Raw genomic sequence first — 25,622 nt, 5'->3', positions numbered from 1 at the left:
TCTGCTTATCTAAACTAAGCAGAAAGCCGGCCTCCTCATTATTCAAACTCCATCCGTGCATCCATCCTTTCCTCGCGTCATAAGCCAAATTCAGTCTGCACTAACAGGAGACTTCTTTTTCCTCGGTGCAGACTCAAACAGGCTGGACAGGCATTTCCTGTGGGTGGGACCTGGGAGCAGAGACATTCTTGGGCCAGGCACCTCCACTTCCTGTCTCTGTTAACACCCCACTGAAAGCCATACAGTCTGGACCCGCTCTTACTTTAAACTTTACTTTATACATTCTTATCCACAAAGCATGCAACAGTAGATTAAGCTTAAATTCCAAGATTACAAATGTTGCATGTAAACAAAAGCTAAGAAGTGCAAGGTCAATGTTTCAGTGCCCTGATAATGGAGGGAACAAAACATTCCTTGATAAAGAATCTAGATGTATGTTCTGAAAATAAAAAACAATGAAAGGAGTGGAAACCTCAGAGAAATGCATTTTAGAGCAGGTAAAGGTGGGGGATGTGGTAGATATACTGTATTTTCTAAGCTCAGAAAACATATTTTACATAACTACTGTACTTAATTACTTAACCACCTGGATGCAAACGGTCATATCAATGTTGTATCTGAAATAAACTGATATAACTGTGGGAAAAGTTTAAGATTGACATTAAGGCATTCAACTCCGGGAAACATGATCAAACACATATCAATAGCTCATTTCCACCAACTCCTTTTGTCTCCGCATATTTTCCATCTTATATCTTTTTTCAGCTTCATTCACAAGTAGAAAGCTGTATGTTTCCAAGCCTCTAATGTCAGGAAATGTTGTCATGTGTGTGTGTGTGTGTGTGTGTGTGTGTGTACATGCATATTTATGCACACTGTGGGGTGTTAGAGTAGGTGTTACAATCAATTGCTGCCCCCTTAGGGGTCAACAGCTGCACCAAAGTGTTGGTATTCGACAGCTGTACCATTTCAGAGAAGGAATGTGGGGGTTCACTATGGATGTTAGCATGTAGGGGGTCCTTGTGCATCTGTATATGCATATGACAGTTTTCAATTACAGTATGTCATGTTGGTGAAAGTAATGATGACACAATTTCCTTGCTGATACTTATTGAGAGAAGATTTCATATCTTTCACCTTCTTAACAAGCTAACATTACAGGTGATGAAATGTATTATTTCATCTGACATAGGTGATGTTTTGTTAAATAAAGAATTAATTTTCTACTGCTGGTGCAGTCACTTCTGATTAACAACTACTGTATACCATGTCAAAAAGAGGCTTGCTCCTATAAATTCTGATTGATTAAACTTATGATTTAGATAAGATAAGTCTAATTTCTGCATGGTTCTCTTCTTCATCTTCATGGTTAAAGGCCTTAACGTCATATAAAGCTCATTACTTTGATACTTATAAATTTACATTAAAGGTACACATCCACCTCAAAGGGAAGGCAGAGTCTTCTGCAAATAAAGGGATTTGATAGACTCAGGTAAGGAAGTAAAGGCACCAATAACTACATTATGTCCTAAAAAGTTCAAGCTGCCCCATTAAAAATAGGACTGCCAAACTTAAATGAGAATGCAAGTTAGATTTTTCATACATTTTCATCTCTGCCTGCATCCTTCAAAGCACTGAAAAGTTGGATTTGTGTTATATTTGTGTGATCTTGCTGCCCCCTAATGGCTCAGCATGAACAAGACAACTCTTCATGAGGAAAATGCAACATTTATTCAACATATGTTCATTCAGAAAAATAACATTTGTATTAAAACTATTCAGATGGTGATTAACAACCAAATCAATTCTGATTTGTGTGAGAATAAGCTGCACCACCCTTTGGTCCTTGACAAATACAGCATATATGTGAGCTATGTGGCTTTGCAGGCTTCACTTCAGCAGTGGCTATTAATCAGCAAGTATGCTCTTTATTTTTTCTCACAGAGGGAATAGAGAAGTTCAATCTGCTCAGCATACTCGAATCCCGGCCTGTGGGAAAAGGACATTGACAGTCATGTTAAAACTGCACCAAAAACTTTTGAGTTTCAATGGCTCATAATAGAATACATACATGTTTTTAAACTCTACTATTTTTTTTAACTTTAGGAATAGTTTGACACAAATAGTTCAGAATATACTTATTTCCTTTCTTACTGAGAGATAGATGAGAAGATCGACTCCACTTTCGTGTCTGTATGGTAAATATGAAGCTACCACAAGCAGATGTTAACTTAGCTTAGCATAAAGACTGGCAACAGGGGGAAACGTCTAGCCTGGCTCTACTCAAAGATAACAAAATCCGCCCTAAAACTCTACTAAAACTATTTCTTGGCTGGGACTTGACTGTAACTTCTTGGGAGTTTCCGCTGATTGCCTAACAGCTGTTGCCCCCCCTCCTTCTAAGACACAGAATTGTTGTTTTTACACTTAGTAGTAAGAGTAAACAAATGAGATATATTGTGTTAATTGTTGAACTTTAGAGATGCTGGTAGGTGGATTTTGTTACCTTTGGACCGAGCCAGGCTAGCTGTTTCCCCCCGTTTCCAGTCTTTGTGCTAAGCTAAGCTAACCCGCTGCCAGCTCAAGCTAAATATTTACCGTACAGACAAGAGAGTGACATCAATCTTCTCATCTAACTCTCAATATAATATAACAATAAGAGTATTTCCCAAAACGTCAAACTATTCCTTTAAATACCCAGAAAAGAAGACTGCACACTCTTCTCTATATTCCCATTTTGTGATTTAGAATCTGTAGAAAAATATCTGTTGTTCACAGACAGACCCTTCGTCTCTGCAGTTATCTCACCGTCCAGGTGTCTCCAAGATCAGAGGGATGTTGTCCAGTCTGGGCTCGTTGACAATGTCTCGGAAAGCAGAGATTCCGATGTGACCTTTACCAATGTCTTCATGGCGATCGAGGTTGCAGCCCAGTTTACCTGCAAATCACAATCAAAGATAGACACAACAAAGACAAGAATTCAGAAAAACTTGCTAAGAAATTTAAGTGGTAACCCAAACACTTCTTAAAGCAGAATAAACCATTTGGCTAATCTGTATCTGAATTATTTGGGTTCCTGGCTGTACCTTTGGAGTCATTGAGATGGATGGCTTTAAGATAGTGGAGCCCCACTTCGACATCAAACTTATCGAGCATGGCCTTCACCCCTCCCTCTGCAGCCAGGTCGTATCCTAAATACGACAAGAAACAGGAACCTTCAAAACAGTAACCTTGTTTCTATTTTGGATATCCAGCAGATTGTAGGTTTACACCATAATCTTTGGGGCAGAAATGGCACTGAACACCAATTGCTGACAGGGACTTTTGAACTGATTTAATGATTTTGAAGGACAACAGCAGGTGTCACTCACCTGCTGCGAAGGCGTGGCAGGTATCCAGACACACTCCAACTCTGGTCTTGTCTCCCACTTTGTCTATGATGCTCTTCAGCTCTGAGAACTTACCGCCCACCGTACTGCCCTGGCCACTCATGTTCTCCAACACTGACCACATGGAGCGGAGAGGACAAGAAGTCACTGTTAGTCTGACATTCAACTAAATAATATTTTATCCACCCTGCCAAAATATCTGATACACATTAATTGGTTTGGCAGCGGTTGTTCATTCCCGAAGCTTGGGGGCAGTTTTTGCTATTGCTTCAGTGTTTTTTCTGGCGTTCCACTGCAGTGTATTCTTGTCACACCAGCGGCATTTGGGGTATGTGGGTCAAAAGGACTGTGGTCGGTGCCATGAATCACAACAGTGTGAAGCCTGCAGTCAGTTCTACGCATTGAAAGTCATGTATTATCGAAAAAGTCAATCTAAGGTCAAATCGTTTTGTACGAGATGGTGATGTGACAGAAAAAGCTTTTTCCGCTTCATTTTTGAGATTATTGACTTGTGGTAGTGAAACATTAATCCTCCTGAAGAGGCTCAAAACATATTGAAGCTTAATTTTATTAATTATATGCGAAGGGATCGACTCATTAACTGGGTTTGGCTGCGACTGCCAAGTTCTCTCGCTACACTGAGATTCAAGTCCTTAATAAAGCATTGCCCTGCAGTAACTTCCTATTACAGTGAAGCTCATAATGTTCCCTGTTTGACAAGACCATCAAGAGGTGTATATTGAAATTATTGTAATTGTTGAAGCTGTAGTTTGCAGTGTTATAGGGCAAATATCTCATTAAGTGTCTGTGAGTCAGGTCGATGTTAGTGAGGTGTGTGTAGAGTATGTTATTTATTTATTTTTTACGCATTTTTTCTCTTCAACCTACATAATTTTGCAGTATTTGCAACTATCTGGCCTTGTTTTACCTCTAAGTTTCTTGATGTTTGCTTCGAGACTCATTTTTTAAAAATAGTGATTATAAAACCTGTCTTAAAGCTGACACAAAATTAATTGGTATGCAACTCAAATAACATCTTTAGAAACTTTAGACATGTATAAATTATGATTTGCAGTAGTTCCTCCCTAAGCAAAAGGAACAGTTTCAAAAATATGACCCTCATCAACACAGGATAAAGGATATCAAAACAGATTTCTTAACACCATAATGAAGCAATAAAAACAGGTTTTGAGTTGTATCAGCTCCCCTGACAGTCTCAATAAATTGCAGATGTTTGAGCTTTATCAAAAGGGTATTAACCACAGGGCTACTGCACTGTACTGGGTGTTTCTGTTATTGTGTCCACCTCCCATACCTGTGACCACAGCAGGTGTTTGCTGGTGAGCGTGGTTAATGGCTCCTGCTATCTTGTCCATACACTGCTCAGTGGTGATGGAGCCCAGGGAGGAGCCAGGGTGGAAGTTGTAGAGGTTTAGGCCCAGTAGGCTGCAGCGGCTGAGCTCATCCACCAGCAGGGCCTGGCTCTTCTCAAACACATCTGGGTGCAGCACGGTACACAAACCAGAGGAGGATGTCAGACATGAACAGGGGATGATGTTGGACAGATGAAATAACCAATGCAAGACAGGAGGGGGGCAGATAATTGAGGTTGAGAGAGGAAGAGAGACAGGTCAACATGTCATCCAAGTCAGTCAAGCCCTGACAAACCCTCTTTAGGAGATCCACAGTTCATCAGGTAGGACCCGTGGGGCAAGATGTGAGCTGGGTCAAACTCTTGTAGGGAACATTGCTCCCGAAACTTGGCTGCAGCTGTGTGGTCCAGAGCGGGCCTCTTCCAGGACCGCTGGGAGCCCAGAAACAGGGCAAAGCAGCTGCCACCCATCTCTGTGCAGGACTCCACTGCCTTCCATATCCCACCTAAAAGGGAGAGGCCACACAAGAGCAGTGACAATATGTCTTTAAAGAAGTACAGGACAATCTAAACAAGATAACATTACCTTGAATGCCAACATGAGCTCCAATGTATTTCTTATTTCCACGGTGCTTCCTCCTCCTGCTGTCTCCTCTATCCTCAGTGTCCTCCTCTTCCCTCAAGGCATCCTCAGTTTTCCTTTTCCTTGCACCTCTCTTTTTCGGACCCATGCCTGCAAGAGAAAGTTATTATGAATATACTGACTGTTTTCTGACCATGAATTCAGCGGCTACTTCAATATTTTGGGCGTTTATTCTACGAAGCACGCACAGTGGCGTTAAGGGTTGACTGTCAGAAAGTTTATGAAGGTCAAAAAGCGTGTTTTTATACGCATCTCTCTCTGCAGGAGGCAGTCAGAGGGCTTCACGCAGCTGCTACAGGCTGACTGTTGGAGACGCTTCATGCTGAGCAGCAAAATGGCCGCCCGTCAACCGACCGACTCCACAGCGCTTTGAAATCTAACATTTTCTGCACATTAGGGTTCACACTATCACAACGTTAGTACTTATTTTAAAAACCAGAAGCTTGCGTGTGTTTTTCATCACCTGCCACTTACTTGACTCCCCGCTCAGGCGTCGCTGTTGTCTCGACGAATGCCTCAAAGAAGCTAAAAAAAAAAGAAAAAGAAAAATCGCACTGAAGCACTTTAGCTAAGCTAGCTAGCGCGCTAGCTTCTCTTCATATGTGATTCTTGAGGTGAGTAGATGTTTAATCTTTTTTTAAAGCGTTTTACAGTTTTATCATGTGTGTATGCATGCATGCAAATTCACCAACACCAGTAAATACGTATGTTAATGTAATGCCACTGCGCTTGCTAGCCAGGCTAACGCCGTTAGCTACTTGTAGCTGCTGGCAGTATATAACTTAGCTTACCTCGCTAACGTCGGTAGCATCAGCAGGATTTGTCGTTGTGCAGAGGCGGGTATGTGACTCAAGGCTTGGTGTATTTGCTGTTAAGGACTGTATGTTCATTAGGGGCTAAATGTACGTTGGTACGTTGGCAACTGTTTAATGTCGTTAACTGGCTTATTATATGCGCGTTGTTCTCTCTCTGTGTGTGCGTATTTTACAAAGTATGGGCAGAAACCACTCCTTCCTTCATGTTAGCCATCGACGAAATATGTTTTCAGCAGCTTGCCAGTTAAACTTGTAGCTTGTGTAAACTTGTAAGGACATGAATGGATGTGCTTTAGCTATTTCCCTTTATACAAGGCTCGGCTGGAGCAACTTTAATCATCTTTCTGCCTTTTAATTTCGCGAAGACTTTTCCATTTTTAGCAACCAGTGGCTCCGATCCTCTAATGCTGTTAGCCAGCTAAACGCTGCTGAGCCTCGAGATAACGTTGACGGGACAACAGGTAAGGTAACATCAGCTGGTATAGCTCACAGCAGTGATTTGAAGGGCAGCTGGACAGAGCTTTAATGCAGATCTGCAATAACAGTAATAATCAGGTGTGGTTTCTGATGCGCCAGGCCTCAGGTCAGAAATGCTTCAGGAAGGATGTCAGGTTAGTTTTCCGTGAATCTAGGAATCGTACCTGCTGGAAGTGTTTATGGCATTGAGCATAAAACGAAACCAACTGAACACAGGCACCGTTAGGGTTAGGTGGATGTTCAGAAAGTATATGCATTGAAACATCAGAGCTATTTAATCGGCATTTTATATTTCAACATGGTGATATGCAGTTAGATATTCTCTGGCATTAGTTTACTGTTGTATTCTAATATACTGGTATCATTGTTTGGGTGCTCTTGGATTGTATGCCTTGTGTCAGCTGGGCCTAATCCTGAAGATTTGCTCACACTCCATCTTAGAAACAATCAAAGCACTAGCATGAGTCTTCACTTGGTCTCTTGTTATGATTATCTGTAACCATATATAGATTGAGTCAGTCTGTTGACAAGATGAGTTGGCTTACTAAATTGAGCTCCTTGTAAACTGTCTAAATTGGTTGAACTTACAAGTGTGATCAGCTTACAGTATTGTGCGTGCTTATGGTAGGGATAATTACTGTGTTTGTTGCCCACATGTCCAGCAGTATTCTTAGCTCTAGCACCTGATGGCTGATTCATCCTATCAAGCATGCAGTCAAATTGTCGCTTACACACATGGATGGAGGCTCACATGGCTATGTAGCGATTGCGATGGTGTCTTTTTCTCTTGAATCTTTTGCTGCAGTCACCATTAACCATTTGTGTATGTTTTTTGAGCAGCAACTCTGTGAAATGGTGAATGAATGACCACATTTTGGAATAACATTCTTGTCCTTCTAGAAGAAAGGAGTATCAGGACAGGAGCGGTAGTTCATGGAAGACAAGAAAAGGAAAAAAGACGATAAAAGGAAAAGGGAAGCCTCTCAGAAGGTGAGCATGTTCATCTTGTCAATTGTTTAGGTTTCCTCAGTAATAGTCTTGGACCATCAATACACTCAAAATTAAATAGAATCTGGTGATTGATAGTGTTGGATCACTAAAATACATGGACACTGCCCAGCCAACTTGCTTAAAAGCTAACAAATAGTGAACATGTATATGTGATATGACTGTTAGTTCAACAACCATTAAATAGCATATGTACAGTTAACTTAAGGTATCTAAATGATCATTTTTAACATTTTGTCACTTAGCTTGACATAAAAAGATACCTGATTAAGGGTCCCAAGTAAATTCGCTCCTATTGGAGGTACATCTACCAGCAACACTTAATAAGTAATTGTTTGGAAGTGGCTGATAATTAGGTGGCATAGAATAGATGATGGTTTGTCAAAATATGGTACTTGTTGCAATTGGTTGTGTTTTACTTAGTTTGTATCGCTGTCTTGTACATGTTGGATAAATTTAATTCACCAACATAGTTTTTCTTAGAAAACAAAAGTGTGCATTGAGCACAGTTCTGAAAGATTTCAGTGACCTGGGGGAAGTTTTTAAATTGCTTTGAAAATATGAGGTGGAACTAATGGGAAGAAAACCAAATGGTCATATTGGTTTATGTCTGTTTGTGTAAGCAGAATACTGTTTAAGACATAACAAGTGTCAACAACTACAGGATCTTGAATTGATGATATATTTACTATTCTGCCAGATCTAGAGCTAGGAAAATGTTTTCTTTCTTTTTCACCTTTGCTCAGCTCATATTTAACTGAGGTTTGACATTTAAATTAAATGTATTTTTGTGTTTGATGATTTTATAGAGGAATGACTTAGCAACTATTGTTTTTTTCTGTTCATTTTAGGTTACAGAACAAAAGAACAAAGGTAAGCAGCACAGTAATGTATGTATATATGTTGAGGTCTAGATGTGAGGTGGATGCTATAATCACAAAACTTCATCGCCATCCCTTCCTTTCTGTCTCTGCCTTGCCCCTCTCACAGTGCTAGACTTGACCAAGCCGGCATCTGCCCAATCTCCTGCCACTCAGAGCAGCTCTGCCTCCCCCAGCCCTGGACCCACCCCCTCTGCTTCTCCATCCCCAGCCACCTCGGGCCCTGGCAGTGCTGCCACCCAGTCACAGGGTGGCAACAATGCCAAGCGCCTGGCGGTGGCCAACGGACAGCCCACCTCCACCACCAGTTCTTCCTCCATCGCTGGCGGCCCCAGTGCTACTGGAAACGGGAGTACAAGTAGCGGAGGCGGAGCCCAGGCGCCTCAGCAGCAACCCCGCTACATGCCGAGAGAAGTGCCGCCGCGATTCCGCTGCCAGCAGGACCATAAAGTGCTACTGAAGAGGGGTCAACCGCCACTGTCCTCCATGCTGCTGGGAGGGGGAGGAGGAGGGGACGGCCCCAATGCAAACATGGCTGCTGTCTCAGGTAGGTGTTAGCAGTGTTGTAGATCACCTTTTAGAATAGATCTCATTTGAAGATTATTTAGATGATTTTTTAACATTTCCTTCTTTGACCCCTAAAGTCTCTCTATTGTGGGATTCACCTTTTCAGATTCCAGTGCAGCTGCCTCCTCATTGGCCCTCACCTCATCATCAGTTGCTGCTTCTACTACTACTTCTAATTATGCAAATTCCATGTGGGGGGCGAGCTCAGGCAGCCAAACCTCCTCTCAGGGCAGGGAGAAGGTGATTGTCGATGGCAACGACCTGGAGGAGTGGCCTAGCATCGCTGGCAATGATGGGGGAGGAAGTTCTTTCACCGTGGCTGGAGGGGGCAGCAGCAACAACGGAATGCCTGTGAACAGCATCAGTGCCTCTGGCAACCAATCTTCACCCACTTCCTTGTTCTCTTTGCCCAATGAATGTATGCAGTCGTCCAACGGTGTGGCATGGGGGACGGCTGCCTCCCAGGGTCATCTTGGAGGAGGGAATACAGTAGCTGCAGCTGGGCCTCTGCTACAACAGCCCTCCTCACTTTCCAAAGCCTCCGCTGTGCCAGGGAGCCATGATGCCAGTGGCCCCGTCGACGGCAGCAGTGGGATTCCAGGTGCCAACTTCAATCCAAATGCCAACCCTTCGGCCTGGCCTGCCCTGGTGCAGCAGGATGGGCCTGCTGCTGCAGCGGAAGGAGGTCCGTCTTCCTTCCATCACCAGGGCCCTGGAGGGTCTTTGTCTGCCAACAACTCTGCTTCCCTGGGGCTGGGAGCTGGGACGGTTGGGGTGTTGGGGGGTCACCCACCTTTATCTGTGAATCAATCAAGCACCCATCAGCACCAACTTCACCAAATGCAATCCAGAGACAGAGAGATGGGAGGGGGGAAGTGGGACAGCGAATCAGCGGGACCAAAAATCGCAGGGGGGGAAGGGATTGGGGCAGGAATGGACCGTGGTGTGGGAGGAGGCGGGATGAGTGTGGGAGACCACAGCCTTGCCTCCTCATGGAGAGGCCAGCCTTCTTACCCTGCAGCTAACTCCAAAACGGGTGCCTCTAGGACTGATGGATGGGAGGGCGGAGGAGGTGGCACGGGGGGATTCGGAGCTGCTGAAGGGGATAATGGGACCTCGGGTTGGGGGTACCCGGGTTCCTCTAGTGGGGTTAATGCTTGGGGTAGTGCTGGAACCGGGGGAAACGGTAGTCAAACCTCCGGGGTATCTCAGGGAGGGTGGGGGTCATCAGGAGTAGGAGGGGAGAGAGCTGTGTCAGGTGGTGACTGGGGTGGGAGCTCCACTGGAATTGGTGGAGCTAATCCAGGAGGAGAGGGAATGAGTGGTGCCTGCAGCAGTAACAGCAGCAGTAGTGGCGTCAGCACAGCTGGCAATCCCCCTGTCACCTCCTGCTCCTCCTCAACAGCCACCGCTATGACCAGAGCTTGGGACAATCAGAAGGGAGAGAGTGAAACAGGGGAATGGGGTGGGGGTGGAGGAGGACAGGGAGCACGAGGAGGATCTTCATCCAGCGGTGGAAATTCCAGAAGCGGAAGTGAGCCGAACAACAGTAACAGTCGTCCTCGCCGCACGGCACCCAGTGCTGAAGGTGCCTTACAGAACCTGCTCAGCCGGTCTGATCTGGACCCTCGGGTCCTATCCAACACAGGCTGGGGCCAAACACAGATCCGACAGAACACGGCCTGGGACTTGGAAGATCACGGAGGACAGAGTAAAGGTGGATCGTCATCAGCTACATCGAAACACCCATCTTCTCTTGGTGGTTCTTCTCAGTATTCCGGTGGATCCAGGACCATAATCACTGATTCTATGGGTCCAGGGGTCAATCCTTCCATGGTTCCATCTGCTGGGTCCTCTGGAGAGGGCTGGGAGAGCAGCAGCAACAGTAGCAGTAGTGGGGCCTCTCTATCTGGGAGAGCCCCACCACCTTCAGGCCCCAACATGAGGAATCTTGGCGTCTCACAATCTGGGCCAGTGACCACAACAGGACCCGCTATGGGGTCAGGGGTAATGCAAGGGCATAACCAGCAGGGGAAGACTACAGGCTGGGGTGGAGGAGGGATGGGGTCTGGAGATGGCAAGGAGGCCAAAGGTTGGGGGAATGAGGAATGGAGAAACAGCAGAGGAGGAAATGGAGGATGGGGTGAGGTTGGCCAACAGGGTGACCCAGTGAGTGGAGGCTGGGGTGGAGGTCAGGAGGAGAAAGGGACAGGGGGGTGGAAAGAGATGGGAGGGGATGGAGGAGGAGGTGGGTGGGGATCAGGACAGAAAGTTGGGGCAGGTAGGGACTGGGGAGAGCAACAGTCCAAATCAAATAATGGAGGTGGGGGTTGGGAAGATGAGAGGAAGAATGGAGGAGGAAACTCAGGTGGGGATTCAGGTGCGGGTGGCTGGGGAAGCTGGGATGAGGGTGCTCCCCGGAGAACCTGGGGAGCAGGGGGCACAGGGGGAGGAGGGAGTGGAGGAGGGGGAATGGGTGTTGTCGGGGGCATGGGGTCCAAATCCCATCAAAGTTGGAGTGGAGGAAACAAAATGCACCAGATGCCAAACAGCCAGTCGGGCTCCATCACAGGTCCGCAGGCACAACTGCAACAGCAACAATCACAGCCCCGCAATCAGCATCCACAGCTTCAGCAAGCATTGGACCAAGGGGCTATGCAAGGGGGCGGGGGGAGAAAACCCATCTCCCAAGCCCAGAACCAGAACCAAAGCTCAGGCTGGACCTCGGGGCCAATCCCAGGTGGCCCCGGAGGAGGAAGTGGATCTGAACCAAGCGGTTGGGAGGAACCCTCACCGCAGTCCATAAGCAGGAAGAACGAGATAGATGATGGAACATCAGCATGGGGAGACCCAACCTGTTACAACTACAAGCCGGTCAACCTGTGGGATAAGAACAGCACCCCTGCTGGCCAGCAGCCACATGGCCAGGCTCAGGCTCAGGCACAGGCTCAGGCTCAGGCGCAGGCACAGGCGCAGGCTCAGGCTCAGCAGCAGCAGCAGCAGCAGCAGCAACAGCAACAGCAGCAGCAACAGCAGGGACCTCCAATACAGCAGCAACCGAGCAGGCAGGCTGCAGGGCTTGGAGGTAACAGAGACTTCAACACTGGCCATGGACCTGGGAAAGCTTCAGCAATGGGTGAGACACTAGAAACTGTGAATTTGACAATATTGTGATTTTGAAGTTGTCATAAAGAAGAAGAAGGCTTACTTAATTAATTGTTTGACTTTAGCGGGGCCTAATAAAATCCTCAGTAATGGAAAGACAATCTAATTAGCAAACCTTCTTTTCAACATTTATTTTTTATTTTTTGCTTGTTTGCTGTCTTTCTCTGTCTGACCATGACTTAAAAAATCACAATCATTTTCAAAATCTTGTGCAGTAAACCAGTCTGGTCCCAACTAGCAGATGATACTTAGATATGTGGACAGTTCCCTTAAAGGTGACTCTCTAGCAACTATCATTATACTGTAAATTGGTTTTACAACTTTCACCGTAATGTAGGCACAACATTAATAGAAACCAAGACAATATTATTAAGTTGACCACTCATGGGGGAGGAGGGGGTCCCAAGAACTGTAAAACTGATTAAAAGTTTGTTTAAATTTGACAGATGATGACCATCAGGCAAATATCACAAGGATAAAGTAAACAGTGCATTAGATATTAAGAAAATATGAGCAAATATCAGCTGTCCAAGTGCGTATCTCTCAAAGTTACTATTTACTTTGGCTATAAAATTTCCTCTTTTTGTTACAATCCTTCAACTGCAACTCAACAGAGTAACCATGTTAAGAGAAACCCAAAGAGGGAATTTTGCACTAAAAAGACAGTAACTTTGGGAGACCCTACTTGATTTGACCAACTCAGATTGCTGAATTCTCATATTGGTTTCTGATAAACTTAACATTTTTATATGGAGCGAGGACTATGGATTTTTTCCCCCATCACTTACGCTATTACTCTCGTAATAGCCAGTATGAACAGGAAGAATGATTACAGGGAGCAAAACCTGTTTCAACGTGCATATGGACACCTGACTATTGTTTTAAGACAGACTTGAAAGTTTTTTAACATGTCCTTTAACAAACTATGTGCATTCCCACATGCAGCTTTTTCTGTAAGGCTGAATGTTTAAAAACAGTTCCCCAATTATGTCGTGCAGTGGGTTTTTTTCTGAATCAGCTCAAGATAATAAGACATTTTGATAAATGTTTCTTATCGACTTATCGAAAATTACAGTGAAATGAAGGAGTCAAAATTTGCTGCTATGACTGCTGCCTTGCTGGGAAATGTTGATCCAGCTTATTTAAAGGTTAGCATTGAGGTTCAGAGTAAGCTACAACTCAGTCATGAGCAATATAGCAGTTTTCCAGCAAGTCACCTGCTTGCTATCTCTGCAGTTTCATCTCTTAAACCACAGTGACAATAGTCAGCAGCAATACTGTAGCGTCATGGGTGCTCCAGCTGAGCACAGCTGAAGTGAAAACATTTTCTCTGAGTGTATATTCTCTGGATAATACAGTGACTGCAGAGAAGATGCTTTGATTTTGGATCAATGTGCCACACCACATCAAGCCCAAAACTCAAAACACAAAGTTCATGTGAGGAGTGTTTCCATAGTCCTTTTGTTAAGCATTTTAAACCCCTGCACCAGTGCTAACCCCTGTAAACATGCAGAATAGTTCAGCTGACATCAGACTACATAAACCAAAGTTAGCGACGGCTCAGTCTGCATGTACTTTGGAAGTCCAGCCATTAGACTTGCATTAAGGTAAATATTCATGTCCTTATTCAAAGGGTCTGTGTCATGTTTCTCCACTTAAACCTGTGTGGTCTTTTTTGTGTCTGCAGGTCCGTCAGGTTGGGGTGGTACTTCTCCAACTAGTCCTACAGTAGACAATGGCACAGCAGCTTGGGGAAAACCTAGCGATACACCTACTGAATGGGGAGACCCTGATGACGCTGGAGGGAAGACAACGGGCTGGGGAAACCCTACTCCCAACCCCATCAAATCTGGTCAGAAAATAAAATAAAAACTAAAACATTTGTGGATATGGACATCAATTTCAGATCTGCTAATTACGTTTCCACATTGTGATAATGGCTTTAACTGTGACTCTTTTCTGCCGCAGGTTCAAAGTCTATGCAAGATGGCTGGGGGGACAAAGAGGCCTCTGTGGCAGCCTCGCGTCACTCGAGCTGGGAGGAGGAGGAGGAGGGAGGCGGCATGTGGAACAGCACCGGCTCCCAGGGAAGCGGCTCGTCCTGGGGACAGGGTAGCAACGGGGGCTGGGGACAGAGCCACACTGGAAAGAAGCCCAGCAACAAGGTGGGTTACTGGAGGGGGAAATAAATCTCATGGCCAAAAATTTAACCTTTACTCAGAAGACAAAGGCCCTTGGGAGAAAGTTCAGATTTTGAGGAGTTGTACTGCCCAAAGTCATGAGTGCATTTTGTCCTGTTATGAAAGGAAAGATAAACTAAACTAAAAGTTTTAGTTCCTCACTTAGCTTTTTGAATTTCCCACTCTTTTTTTTCAATCAACAGTCAAAATACAAATTGCAAAGTTGTCACATTAATCTGAAATTTTTGTCTCTGCTCACTTTGTATGAAATCTTAGGGTCCACTGAAGGCTGGCGGAGGAGACTCATGGATGAGCCCCATCAATAGACAGTTCTCTAACATGGGGCTGCTGGTAAGTCTTGTCAATGGAGTGTTATTGTGGCAAGGAAAGGAGGAAATTTCCACCTGCACAATGCCTGTTCATCAGCTTTATTATATCTTCTATTATTATACTATATCTAGTATTATTTAGCACTTATTACTTAAATTAACCAAAACGAACAGGCATTTAGCAGGTTGTAATTCCCTACATGATGGTGATGATGGTGATGGTCATAATGGTGATGGTGGCCCTTTCTGCTGGACAGAATGATGATCCCAGTGGCCCAAACATTGACCTGGCTCCGGGTTCTCTCCAGGAGAAGAAGATGGACGCAGAAAAAAGAAGCATGGGAATGACGGATTACAATGGAGACATAAGGAAAGGAGGAAGAGGAGGAGGGGGGATGTCTTATCGCTCACCTGTTTCCAAAGAGGCAGCACCTGGGGATGCTGGGTCCTACTACGACAAGGTAGCGCCTCACTGCCAACCTCAGCAGTCTTTGTGTCTTGTGTCTTTCTTGTGTCTAGATAACATTTTGTCCTTTATCACTCTTCTTTATTTCCTCTTGTGATTCTACCTTTTCTTCCCGGTCTGCCCCATTTCTCCTTGTCTGAACTTTTCCCTACCCTCTCCTTCACCACCACTTAAATTTGTCTTCCATTGGCTGTCACTGTGACAGACCTTGCCTATGACCAATCAAGATGGGTGCCTTGGGGAGGAGGGTCCTCGCTCTCTGTACTCACCACCCACTGTCTACAAGCCCCATTCCCTCTTCAACCACACTATCCCCTTTAGACAAGTAAGATAACCGCTCCTCTCGTTTCCGTCCTACCATCTTTACATTAGGTTCTTGTAGTTTTCCCTTTTCACAGGATAATCATGTAAATATCCCCCCAAATTTTCCTCTTCCACTTTGATGTTGCATTCTTCTCTATCAGTATATTTTTGTGTCTGCTGTTACGGGTTCTCTGTAATTTAATTTCCCATCTTCGATCACAGGGCGGCCACGGTATCTTTGGCAGTAGCGGAGGGATGGCTCAGTCAAGACACCAGCCCAGCGTCCCACCCATAAACCAGTCCCCAGGGATACGAGCGCAAGTGCCTCATCAGTTCCTGTCACCTCAGGTACTGCAACTTGTGTTTTCATTCTGCTGATCAGTATCCTTTTCAGCCGTCTGTTTCACATTTACCATAGACACAGGAAGTGTGTGGGTTGACTGACGGCACAAAACAGGTTTGGTTGTGGGGAGAGTCATCTTTACTGTTAATGTTTACTGCTAAGACACCAATAGCATGGGATGGGATTTGCTTACACTGTATGTTTATAGACTTTGTTGGCATGTTTCAGCTATTTAAAAAAATCATACACCTTCCTATTAATTTTAAGGTGCAAACTTGCAGTAAAATGATGGTTCACAGATTTGTTTTTATGCTGTGTACCTTTAAATATAACATATAATTGTCCAATTCTTCTTTTCTATGAGCATACACAGAGTGGTTTGCTGGCTGTAGGCATGGTGTCTATTAGCCAGTGAAGTCCCTGTAGTGCATAATCACTCTTTAGGACAACATTGATCATGTTTCCCGCTTGCTTCTAAAGAATACAAAGTGAAACGCATGTCTTTGATAGGAGTTGAATCAATTTCACTCACTCACTTGGGTCGAGTCACTTGTTAACACCAGCTAATGAGAACATGAAAGAGAATCAATGTTAATCGGGGAGAAGCAGTAAGCTAATATGGTTGCTACTGGTTACAGCACCAAAGCGTTTCTGTGGTAACAGGTGTGCTTGCCTGCCGTTGCGTTTGTCTCCAGGTGCCAGGCTCCGTGCTGAAGCAGATGCCCCCTCCCAGCGGGAGCGTGGGGGGTGTTGGCGGCGTGGGAGGAGTGGCAGGAGTCGGGGGAGGTGTGTTCCCTCCACAGCTGTCCCCCCAGCATATTGCCATGCTCAGCAGCATCTACCCACCTCACATCCAATTTCAGCTGGTGAGAAGCAGCACAATATATCTCTAACAACCACTGCAGGGTTACATCACAGGTCTGCTAAGTCTGGAAGTCAATGGAAAAGGTTCACAGTCAAAATCTAAAATACAGATTTTGTAAAATGAAACTGTGTTGACACCCTATTACAATCAAATGTCTTCAAAATAGCATTGTACTGCAGTGATTACACTGTCACACTTATGGTCTGTATTTTCATAAAATATGCTTTTCATTTAAGCTCTGACTCACTGATCAAATATTTAGATGATGACGACAACCTCCCAGAGGTGCCATAAAATGACACTAAATGTACATAGGATTTTATTGACACATGTGTTTGATGGTGCAGCAGTTTAACAACATTGTGTATGGTGCGTTTCTGTCTCTGTTGCTGTCTCACTCCTTGGTTTCTTTTTCTTTCTGTCTGTGTTCTCTCAGGCTTGTCAGCTCCTCCTCCAGCAGCAGCAGCAGCCACAACAGCAGCAACAGCAGCTGCTGCAAAACCAGAGGAAGTTCACGCCGAATGTGCGGCAGCAGGCTGATCCTCAACAGGTACACACATACACACACATTTACGCAAAATATCACCCACTCATTTCTCCTCCTCTATTTCCTAGCAGTTGACTCTCGCTTTTGTCATGTCTTATAAGCTGGCCAGGATCATGGCAGTGCTCCAGCAGCAGAGGCAGCAGCAGCAGGTCGGGGGTTTAGGCGGCAGCTCCAGACTCTCCCCCTCCCACCATGGTGGAGGTGGCGGAGGGGGTGCCAAACTGCCCGGGGCTGATCCCCTGCCCCACCCAGGCCTGGCGAGATCTGTGGCTGACCTCCACCAGAAAACACTTGGGCCGTACTCCGGTGAGCGATTGTTCCAACGCTGGTTCCATTCACTGTGAAGAAAGACTTGTGAAACATAGCTGCCATGCTTTTTATCACAGTTATTTAAGGGTGAAGAAACCTAACTGTTTATAGTGCATTGTGTTTTTTTTTACCACTGTGGTTGATCTCTTGCACTAAGCCCTCATACCACTGCAGTGTGCCTGCATTACATTTCCTAAAGATCACCAGTTAAGCCAGCACTGTGACTAATTCTATTTTTACTTTTTCTGTTGATTCATTTTGATTTTTTTGTAGATTTGAGGGTTCTTTTTTCCAAGCACTGAATGTTTTCTTGCAATAATTAAATAATTATTAAACAAACCTCTTCCTCTTTCTCTCTGTTCTCTCTGTCTCTGCCTGTGAATAGGGTTTGGTTCTGGTGTGAACCTCCCAGGTCTTGACCTGGGCGGCTCTGTGGTGGGCGGCCCTGGGGGCATGAAGGACCTTGGGGGTCAGCAGTCCCGTTTCAAATGGATGATGGAGGGACACTCCTCCCCAGACACCTCCCCATCTGAGGACGCATTCCACAAAAATGGTGAGACGTCGGATTTTTAAATTTTATTCGTACAACTCTTGTGTTTGATAAGATATGGAACGTGAGGGTGCTGAGGCAGATAGTGTTAATGGGATTAGATGTGAAGTCACATATTAAGGGGACTTGTGAACCCATCTGGTGTTCAGTGATGTAACATATATGTTGTCACCCTCTGGCAACCTCCCAGGTCCTGTCACCCCCATGAAGATGCCTGGGGGCTCGCCCTACTCTCAGTACGACATGATGGTTGGAGACGGGCTGGGTAACAACTGGCATCGCACCCCCGGCAACAAGATGAGTACCAAGCCTACCACCACACCCAGCTGGCCCCCTGGTGAGTGACAAATTATCACTATGACTACACATCTATGACTTAAGATGGAGGATCCCAGAAGAAATCACAGAGACACTGAGCCTATTAAAAGAAGCTCAGTGTTTTCGTTGCCTGTAGCTGAATAATTTAGGGACAGCTTCTCTTAAAAGTGCATTGTGTTCAGTGCGTCTCATATTTACTCCACCTGCTCTCTGGCTTCAACAGACCACATGTGTGTATCTTCCTCAGAGTTCCAGCCTGGTGTTCCCTGGAAGGGAATCGACCGCGTTGACCCTGAATCCGACCCCTACATGACTCCGGGGAGCATGATGGGAAACGCGGTGTCCCCCAACCTCAACGATACTGAGCACCAGTTGTTACAAGACAATACTGGTAAGTATTTTATAGCTGCTCTGCGTCATCCCACTGCACGACACTGTTTAGTACAACAGTATCTAGCAGTTCGTTTTACCATTTATGGCCATATTGTACGTGGGAAGATGTTTTTCTTTTTCTGTTGATATGTTTTTTTTGTTTAAGCAAGTCTCCATAAATAAAACATGATTCCGGTGAACTGTGGTACAGTGAGTTTCAGTCTGATTGTTGGAGAGGTTTTTAGTCATTCAGTAATGAAATAACGGTTAACGCTGTTGCTTGGTGCCTCTTATTGCAGATTCCACCCCTCCCCTCAACACCTTACTGCCTTCACCTGGTGCCTGGCCCTACAGTGCCTCAGACAGTCCCCTCAACAACGCACACAACTCAGGTAAAAGCACACACGCGCACACAGACATACACATACACATACACATACACACACCCCTAGACCCTTATTTCTGGCCTGTTGTGTTGCTTAGTCTTGCTTTTCAGTTTCTCTCTCACACATTATCCCCATCTTTAATCTGTATTTGGAATTTTAACTGAATGATGGAAGTCACAACCTACATGTGTCTTAATAATAATTTAATCTGAAATAATTCATCTGTAATAATTTTTGATGTCACAGCAGCTTGACAAGTTAGTAGTCAAATGTGGACAGCATCCAACATTTTTAAAACAAGTTTCAATAATCAGAGAATTGTTTTGCTAGAAAAGGGCATGTCTCTTGCTGAGTGATAAGTTATTTGAATATGTTAAGAAAAAAGATTGGAAAGACATCATTCCTGCCATGTGAGACTGACGTAATGACTTTAAATCTTAATACTGATGCAGGGTTTCTGCCAGAGAAGTTATTAGGCCTGGGGGGAGGCGGCTGAGCAAAATGTGTTAATGTGTGTAAATGTGTTGCCAGTGATTCACGATGTTCAGGCACCAATTACCATACTTGCCCACTGGCCCCACCGTCGTTTTGCCTTTTTTTTTTAATAGAGATAAAACCCATTTAGTTGATTTTCACATATCAATACCCACATTCATCAAATAAAAAAACTATAATTTGTAAAATACTAAAAGTGTTAAATAATAATAAATAATTAGTCGTACGACGGACGCTACAATTATAAACTGTGTCTGCTCCGTGATCGTCCGTAGGAGCAGAGTCGTAGCACAGAGTAGCAGAGGGAGACGTCTCTGCTCCCTCCTGCTCTCTGCTATAAACACACAGAGCTGTTAGCGAGCAGCTGCTCATGTCTCCCCGGGTCTCTGTGCTTGTTTTCGGCAGAAACTCTCCCACTCTCTGCCTGCTCAGCTTGCTCTCTCCAGATGGCAGGCGGATTGCACCCGTTCTGGTTCTAAGGCTGTATTCAGACCAAATCAGGCGGTGCGGCGAAAACACCAGTCCTCCCATTCATTTGAATGGGGGTAGTGTGTTTTGGCTGCGGGCATTTTTGCCGCAGCGGCGCTGCACAGGACTGTGGCTGGAAAGTTGAGACAGAGTCAACTAGTCAACTTTTGGAGAAACGCAACCCGACGTCACTGCGGCTGAAGACTGCGGTGGCCAATCACAGCCAGAGATCAGACTGATTAGAGCAGTAAACTCTGCCATGACGGAGTACAAAGACGTTACTAGGAGGAGTGGAGGACATTTCTCTTCGTATGATAACGTTAAAAGTAAAGTTAGACTTTGCTGTCGGCTTTCCGACTCATTTTAAAAGAAAGAGAGAGAAGCTGTGGTCCAGCAAGCTAGAGAGTGAATGGAGAGAGAGCGCTGGTAGGGAGAAAGCTGGTGAATCAGATCAATAAAACGTTATTTTCTGATTGATTCACAGTGGTTAAGTTCCAGAGCACAAATAAACACGCCTACAAACGGTACACACCTCCGCTCGACCCTGCGGTGGTGGGCCGCACCGTCTGATTTGGTCTGAATATGGCCTAAGCGGCGGCTGTCCTCTGGCTCGTCCCAACATCTGTGTGCACTGCAGCCTCACCGTCACATACGCTCTCTCTCGACCGCACACTCACAATGCACTGAGCTATTCCTTAGAGGAGCTACGCTACTTGTATAACACATTTTAGTTTAGAAAACATCTTAAAATAAATTTTAAAAAAAAATTTAATTCCCAAATGCTTAGGCCCAGTGGGGGTTCAAGTCAGGCCAGGCTTGCAACACACTAGCAGAAACCCTGCTGATATTGTTACTTATTGGTTTGGTATTTACCAGTATACGACCCCTCCAGACCCTCATCCACTTCTCTGTCTCTCTACAGCAAAGTACACAGACTACAAGACCAGCTGGCCCCCAGAGCCCATCGGACACAAGTCTTGGAAAGCCAGTCGCGGCAGCAGCCAGACCCAGCTGTCCCGCCCACCTCCAGGACTAGCCAGTCAAAAGCAGCCATCGCCATCCCCGTGGTCAGGAGGAGCCCCTCGATTGGCTGGCAGGGGCTGGGGCGGTGGCTCGAGCACCACTGGTAATACCCTAACACATCTTTCATGTTGTTATGGTTACAAGGTTGTGCCTTTTTCTCATTCAGCCACCTTGTTGAAATATTCAGCTGAATGAAATGTACACAGGGGATAAAACAACTGGCTCTGATTGCTCAGATACAACACAGTGCTCTTTTGAACTTAATGGTCTATTTATATTTGATCTGGAAGAGCAGCCAAGCCTCGGCGAAAGCAGCAGAGAAAGTTATTCATCATTCATTATATTTGAGCAGCCGAGGGGGGAAAACAGAGTGGGATTGTGTTTACAGGGAATGTGGAAAAGTCTCACTCAGATTTTTTTTTTTTCTGTTTGCTCTTTCCCTGCAGGCTCAACCTGGAGTGACGGCAGTTCTCGGGAAAGCTGCTGGTTGGTGCTCAGCAATCTCACACCACAGGTACACACGCAGGCATTATACAAAAACAACTACTGAAAATACTGTGGAGGGAAAACCAGAGCAGACCAGTTAAACTCCACTGGGAAACATGCTTTGAATTTCATACCTCAACACATCACTCATCCCTTGAATTTCACTTTTTGTACCCCATGTCTTTTCCTGCAGATTGATGGCTCCACCCTGAGGACCATCTGCATGCAACATGGCCCCCTGCTGACCTTTCACCTCGGCCTGACCCAGGGCACCGCTCTGATTCGCTATGGCTCCAAACAGGAAGCAGCCAAAGCCCAGAGTGCACTCCACATGTAAGTCTGACTCCGCTGTTTTGATAACATCCTAATCATCCTAAAATGATTTGTCAAGATTAGACATCTTTGCACTTTTCTAATGATAAAAATGCACCGATTGGCTTGAAAGTGTAACTCAAACATTATACCTCAGACACCACTATCTTTGTGGAATGAGTAATTTTAGCACTCTGCAGCACTTGACTTGATTTAAGCGTTCTTGTTAAAATTTTAGATTTCAACCTTTAAAAGTGGCAATAATTGCTACACCTCAGGTATGAATTTGATCACTTTGGTGACCCCTTTAATATTCACCAATACTTTAGTTTATGACCAAAACTAATGACATTCCCATCAGTCTCAGCCATATGTTGTATTTTGTGTCAAATTGCCAAATGTAGCACGATTATAGACTTGTAATCTCTAGTTATAACACTTGCAGGTGAGAAGCATCTTGTTATTGATTAGCTCAAGGGACACCTCAGTCAATTCAAACTGTGCCACTATGAAGAGTTTATCACACATTAGAATCATTAAGACCATTGTCATGCAGTACTGTATCTTGATAATACATTTTAATTGGAATGAAAAAACTCATAAATAATTGGTATCACGTCTTTTTATAGCTTAATTTATGGTAAAACTATCCATGTAAAAGGTGGTTTAGATATTTTAATTCACTCAAAGAAAAACACTTAAAATTGACTAAAATTTGTAACAGAGAGGTTCTAATAATTATCGCCCACACATGCAACATTCTGAGTAACTGTTTTTGTTTTTGACAGGTGTGTTCTGGGTAACACCACCATCTTGGCGGAGTTTGTGAGCGAGGAGGATGTGGCTCGCTACATTGCACATTCCCAGGCTGGAGGAGCAGGGAGCGGAGGAACCACCTCCGGCTCTGCGGGCTCTGGACCCACAGCAACCTCGGCAGTGGGGACTAACGGTAACGGAGGGAGCTGCGAGAGAGGTGGAGCAGGAGGCAGCAGCGGGGGAGGAGGAGTAGAAGGAGGTTCCACAGCTGGAGGAGCAGGAAACGGAGGAGCCGGGCCTGCCAGCTCCGGATGGCAGAGCCTGGACAGCACAGGCAGCTCATCGGACCAGTCTGCCACCCAGGGGCCCGGGCTGGGCATCTTCGCCCAGTGGAGCAGCAACGGGGCCGGGGTGGGCGGAGCTGGAGGTGTGGAAGCCGGAAGGCAGGGTCTGTGGGGAGGGATGGGTGGGATGAGCGGGGCAGGGTATCCCAGCAGTAGCCTCTGGGGTTCCCCGGCACTTGAGGATCGTCACCAGATGGGCAGCCCCGCCTCGCTGCTGCCAGGGGACCTGCTGGGCGGGGGGGCCGACTCCATCTGAGGGGCCGACTGACACACACAAACATTTTACACCCATGTTATAAAACATATGTCACACTCTGTGTTTATTTACATGCAGAGGTGACGTGAATTCAAGCTACACTGGTCACCTAACATTCATACTACACACAGGCTACATGCAGTACATGCACACATTACGTTCACACATGAAACCGCTTAACTTTAAATGAAGACAACAGTAAAACTTGAACCGGGGAAAAAGGGGAAATCCATTAAACTCTTTAGGACTCAACTGGATAGCTCTTTGTCTTTTTACTCCAAATCCCACCATCTGCATTCAGAGACCCGATCACTCAGGCATGCACTGTAGACAGGCTCAGCCAGAGTCGTACATGTCAACAAGTTTAGCTATTGCTGTTTTTAGTGTGCCACAGTTGTTGTTTTTTTTTTTTTTCTTTTGTATTACTATTTAATGGTGGAATCTCAAAATTCAGACTTGCAGACTGAGCCCTCTTAGACCTGGCTGGCGTACTTCCGAATTCTCACGTTCGGAAGCTTGAGAGTGGGGAAGGATCTGGAGTTTGTAGAAAGTTTTGGGACAGCGCCACACTACTGAGTCAAACGGACGATCAACAACCTTTTGAGATACGGAGAAGAAGAGTGTTTTTAGTAGGTACCGACACCTCTACCTTGGTGGAAATATGCCATCAACATGGGACCCAGGGTTAAAAAAAAAAAAAAAACAAACAAACAAAAAAAATAAAACAAAAACAACATTAGCCAAACTTGCACTATATGCCTCTGGGTTTGTTGTTGACACATCCTCCACAATCCCTCCATTTTTTGAAAGAGAGCTACAACATAACAACTACACAGACCTTACAGGACGACTAAATGTTACAACAGCAGTGGCCTTGGCTAACACCCAGCGGCCGCCCGCCCGCCATGTCAGCAGCATCATACCTTCTCATCAGTTACACACTGCTCTTATATTTGACAAGCAAAATTGTATCTCCTTGCTGATGTACATCGGTTGTTTATCTTTTTTTTTTCTGTTTTAAAAGAAAAGACAAATGTGTGAAACTTTGTGGAAATCCAGAGATGTCCTTGTTGTTTTTTTTGTTTTGTTTTTTTTTTTCCTTCAAACACTGACCTCGCTATTGTATTTTTTTCTTACTCGAGAAATCAAGTTGGTTATTCTATATTGTCATGATAATGATGATCACTTATTTACTCGCTGTACAAGGTGCCCTCCTGCCTGCCTGTGTGTGCATGAAAGGAGTGTTGACAGTATGACCGAATGGAGGAGGAAGTGATGAAGATAATGATGATGATGATGATTATATCGGGAGTGTCTGTGTTATTGCTACAATGTTGAATGTTTTTTTTTGTTTTGTTTTGTTTTTTTTCTTTCTTGTCCATGAGAGATTCATGAGATGTGTGTGTGTGTGTGTGTGTTTGCGTGTTTGCTTTTGAACACTTTTCTGCTTCAGTCAGGGAAGTGAATAGATGTTTATCTGACAGCTTGCATTGAGAGAAAGAGAGTGTGTGTGTGTGTGGATGTGTGTGTACACGTTTGCGTGCTTGACCACCGGATATTGTGATAGCTAAAAAGTTCAAAAACATTGGCACTATTGCATACGTCTCTTAAGTTGTGTTTTTTAGCAGCATTTTGTTCCTGTTTGTATTTTTTTTCTTCTGTCAAATGCAATAAGAGAATGATATTTTGTTTTTAAGACGAAGCAACCAACTGAAGGCATTTCTATTAAGATGCCAAATCCTACCATACCAAGCTGAGCTGGAACAGTGTTTTACAGACACGTTAAAGACATTACCTGTTATGTTTTACTGTTTGTTTCTTTTTTGTTATTATGTATCAATTTAAATTAAGTCAGTCTTTATTATCACTCCTGTTCAGGATGTTTTCATTTATTTCAGATGTTACAAAAAGGAGAGGAAATTAATTTAAAGCGGAAAAGAACAAGATAATAAAGGTTGAATTGAAGTCTGTGGTGGTTTGTTGTTTTATCTGTGTGATCGACCTGATGTTTGTTTTTTTAATATTATTTTGAGTTACTTTGACCTCATTTACTGGGAACTTTTGTGAGGTACAAATTCTGGATGAATTGGAACAAACATTGCGGGTAAAAAAAATCTTTTATTTTTCCTTTGTTAATCAATATTTTTGAGTGAAACAAAAAAAAACAATAACAATTATAGTTTCTCCCTTGGCTTGT

The 25,622-nt window shown here is 44.6% G+C and overlaps 2 protein-coding genes across 5 annotated transcripts; one reads left to right on the top strand and one right to left on the bottom strand.

The window, feature by feature from the left end:
• Positions 1-1,708: 1,708 nt before the first annotated feature.
• On the bottom strand, positions 1,709-6,459 carry si:ch211-141o9.10 (probable endonuclease 4). Of its 4 annotated transcripts, none has more exons than XM_042396712.1 (9): positions 6,196-6,459; positions 5,868-5,929; positions 5,348-5,494; positions 5,058-5,267; positions 4,705-4,887; positions 3,372-3,503; positions 3,087-3,191; positions 2,809-2,938; positions 1,709-1,989 (listed from the first exon to the last, which is right to left on the bottom strand). In XM_042396712.1, exons 3-9 carry the CDS (start codon positions 5,490-5,492, stop codon positions 1,929-1,931), a joined length of 966 nt encoding a protein of 321 aa, XP_042252646.1. In that variant the 5' UTR covers positions 5,493-5,494; positions 5,868-5,929; positions 6,196-6,459; the 3' UTR covers positions 1,709-1,928. The 4 variants fall into 4 exon arrangements, with proteins under 4 accessions (XP_042252646.1, XP_042252645.1, XP_042252644.1 ...); XM_042396711.1 differs by having other exon boundaries at positions 5,879-5,929; XM_042396710.1 differs by lacking the exons at positions 5,868-5,929; positions 6,196-6,459 and adding an exon at positions 5,593-5,852.
• On the top strand, positions 5,879-24,436 carry tnrc6ba (trinucleotide repeat containing adaptor 6Ba). Its single transcript, XM_042398125.1, has 22 exons — positions 5,879-6,018; positions 7,597-7,686; positions 8,556-8,577; positions 8,695-9,132; positions 9,259-12,288; positions 14,005-14,169; positions 14,286-14,482; positions 14,774-14,848; positions 15,084-15,287; positions 15,498-15,617; positions 15,818-15,943; positions 16,634-16,804; positions 17,240-17,353; positions 17,452-17,656; positions 18,045-18,212; positions 18,400-18,546; positions 18,775-18,918; positions 19,199-19,291; positions 21,171-21,374; positions 21,718-21,785; positions 21,951-22,090; positions 22,858-24,436. Exons 2-22 carry the CDS (start codon positions 7,630-7,632, stop codon positions 23,423-23,425), a joined length of 6,456 nt encoding a protein of 2,151 aa, XP_042254059.1. The 5' UTR covers positions 5,879-6,018; positions 7,597-7,629; the 3' UTR covers positions 23,426-24,436.
• The last annotated feature ends 1,186 nt before the right edge of the window (positions 24,437-25,622 follow it).

The sequence above is a fragment of the Thunnus maccoyii genome, chromosome 20 (assembly GCF_910596095.1).
Source record: "Thunnus maccoyii chromosome 20, fThuMac1.1, whole genome shotgun sequence".
NCBI lineage: Eukaryota > Metazoa > Chordata > Actinopteri > Scombriformes > Scombridae > Thunnus > Thunnus maccoyii.
Note: the sequence above shows the minus strand (reverse complement) of the source record. Positions and strands in the feature narration are given on the sequence as shown.

Coding starts and splice junctions, on each gene's coding strand:
- si:ch211-141o9.10 (XM_042396712.1), bottom strand. CDS start 5,492: ATGGGTCCGAAAAAGAGAGGTGCAAGGAAAAGGAAAACTGAGGATGCC. Junction 5,268..5,347: donor AGCTCATGTTGGCATTCAAG/GTAATGTTATCT, acceptor TCTCCCTTTTAG/GTGGGATATGGAAGGCAGTG. Junction 2,939..3,086: donor CCATCTCAATGACTCCAAAG/GTACAGCCAGGA, acceptor TGTGATTTGCAG/GTAAACTGGGCTGCAACCTC.
- tnrc6ba (XM_042398125.1), top strand. CDS start 7,630: ATGGAAGACAAGAAAAGGAAAAAAGACGATAAAAGGAAAAGGGAAGCC. Junction 21,375..21,717: donor CGGTGGCTCGAGCACCACTG/GTAATACCCTAA, acceptor CTTTCCCTGCAG/GCTCAACCTGGAGTGACGGC. Junction 21,786..21,950: donor TCAGCAATCTCACACCACAG/GTACACACGCAG, acceptor CTTTTCCTGCAG/ATTGATGGCTCCACCCTGAG.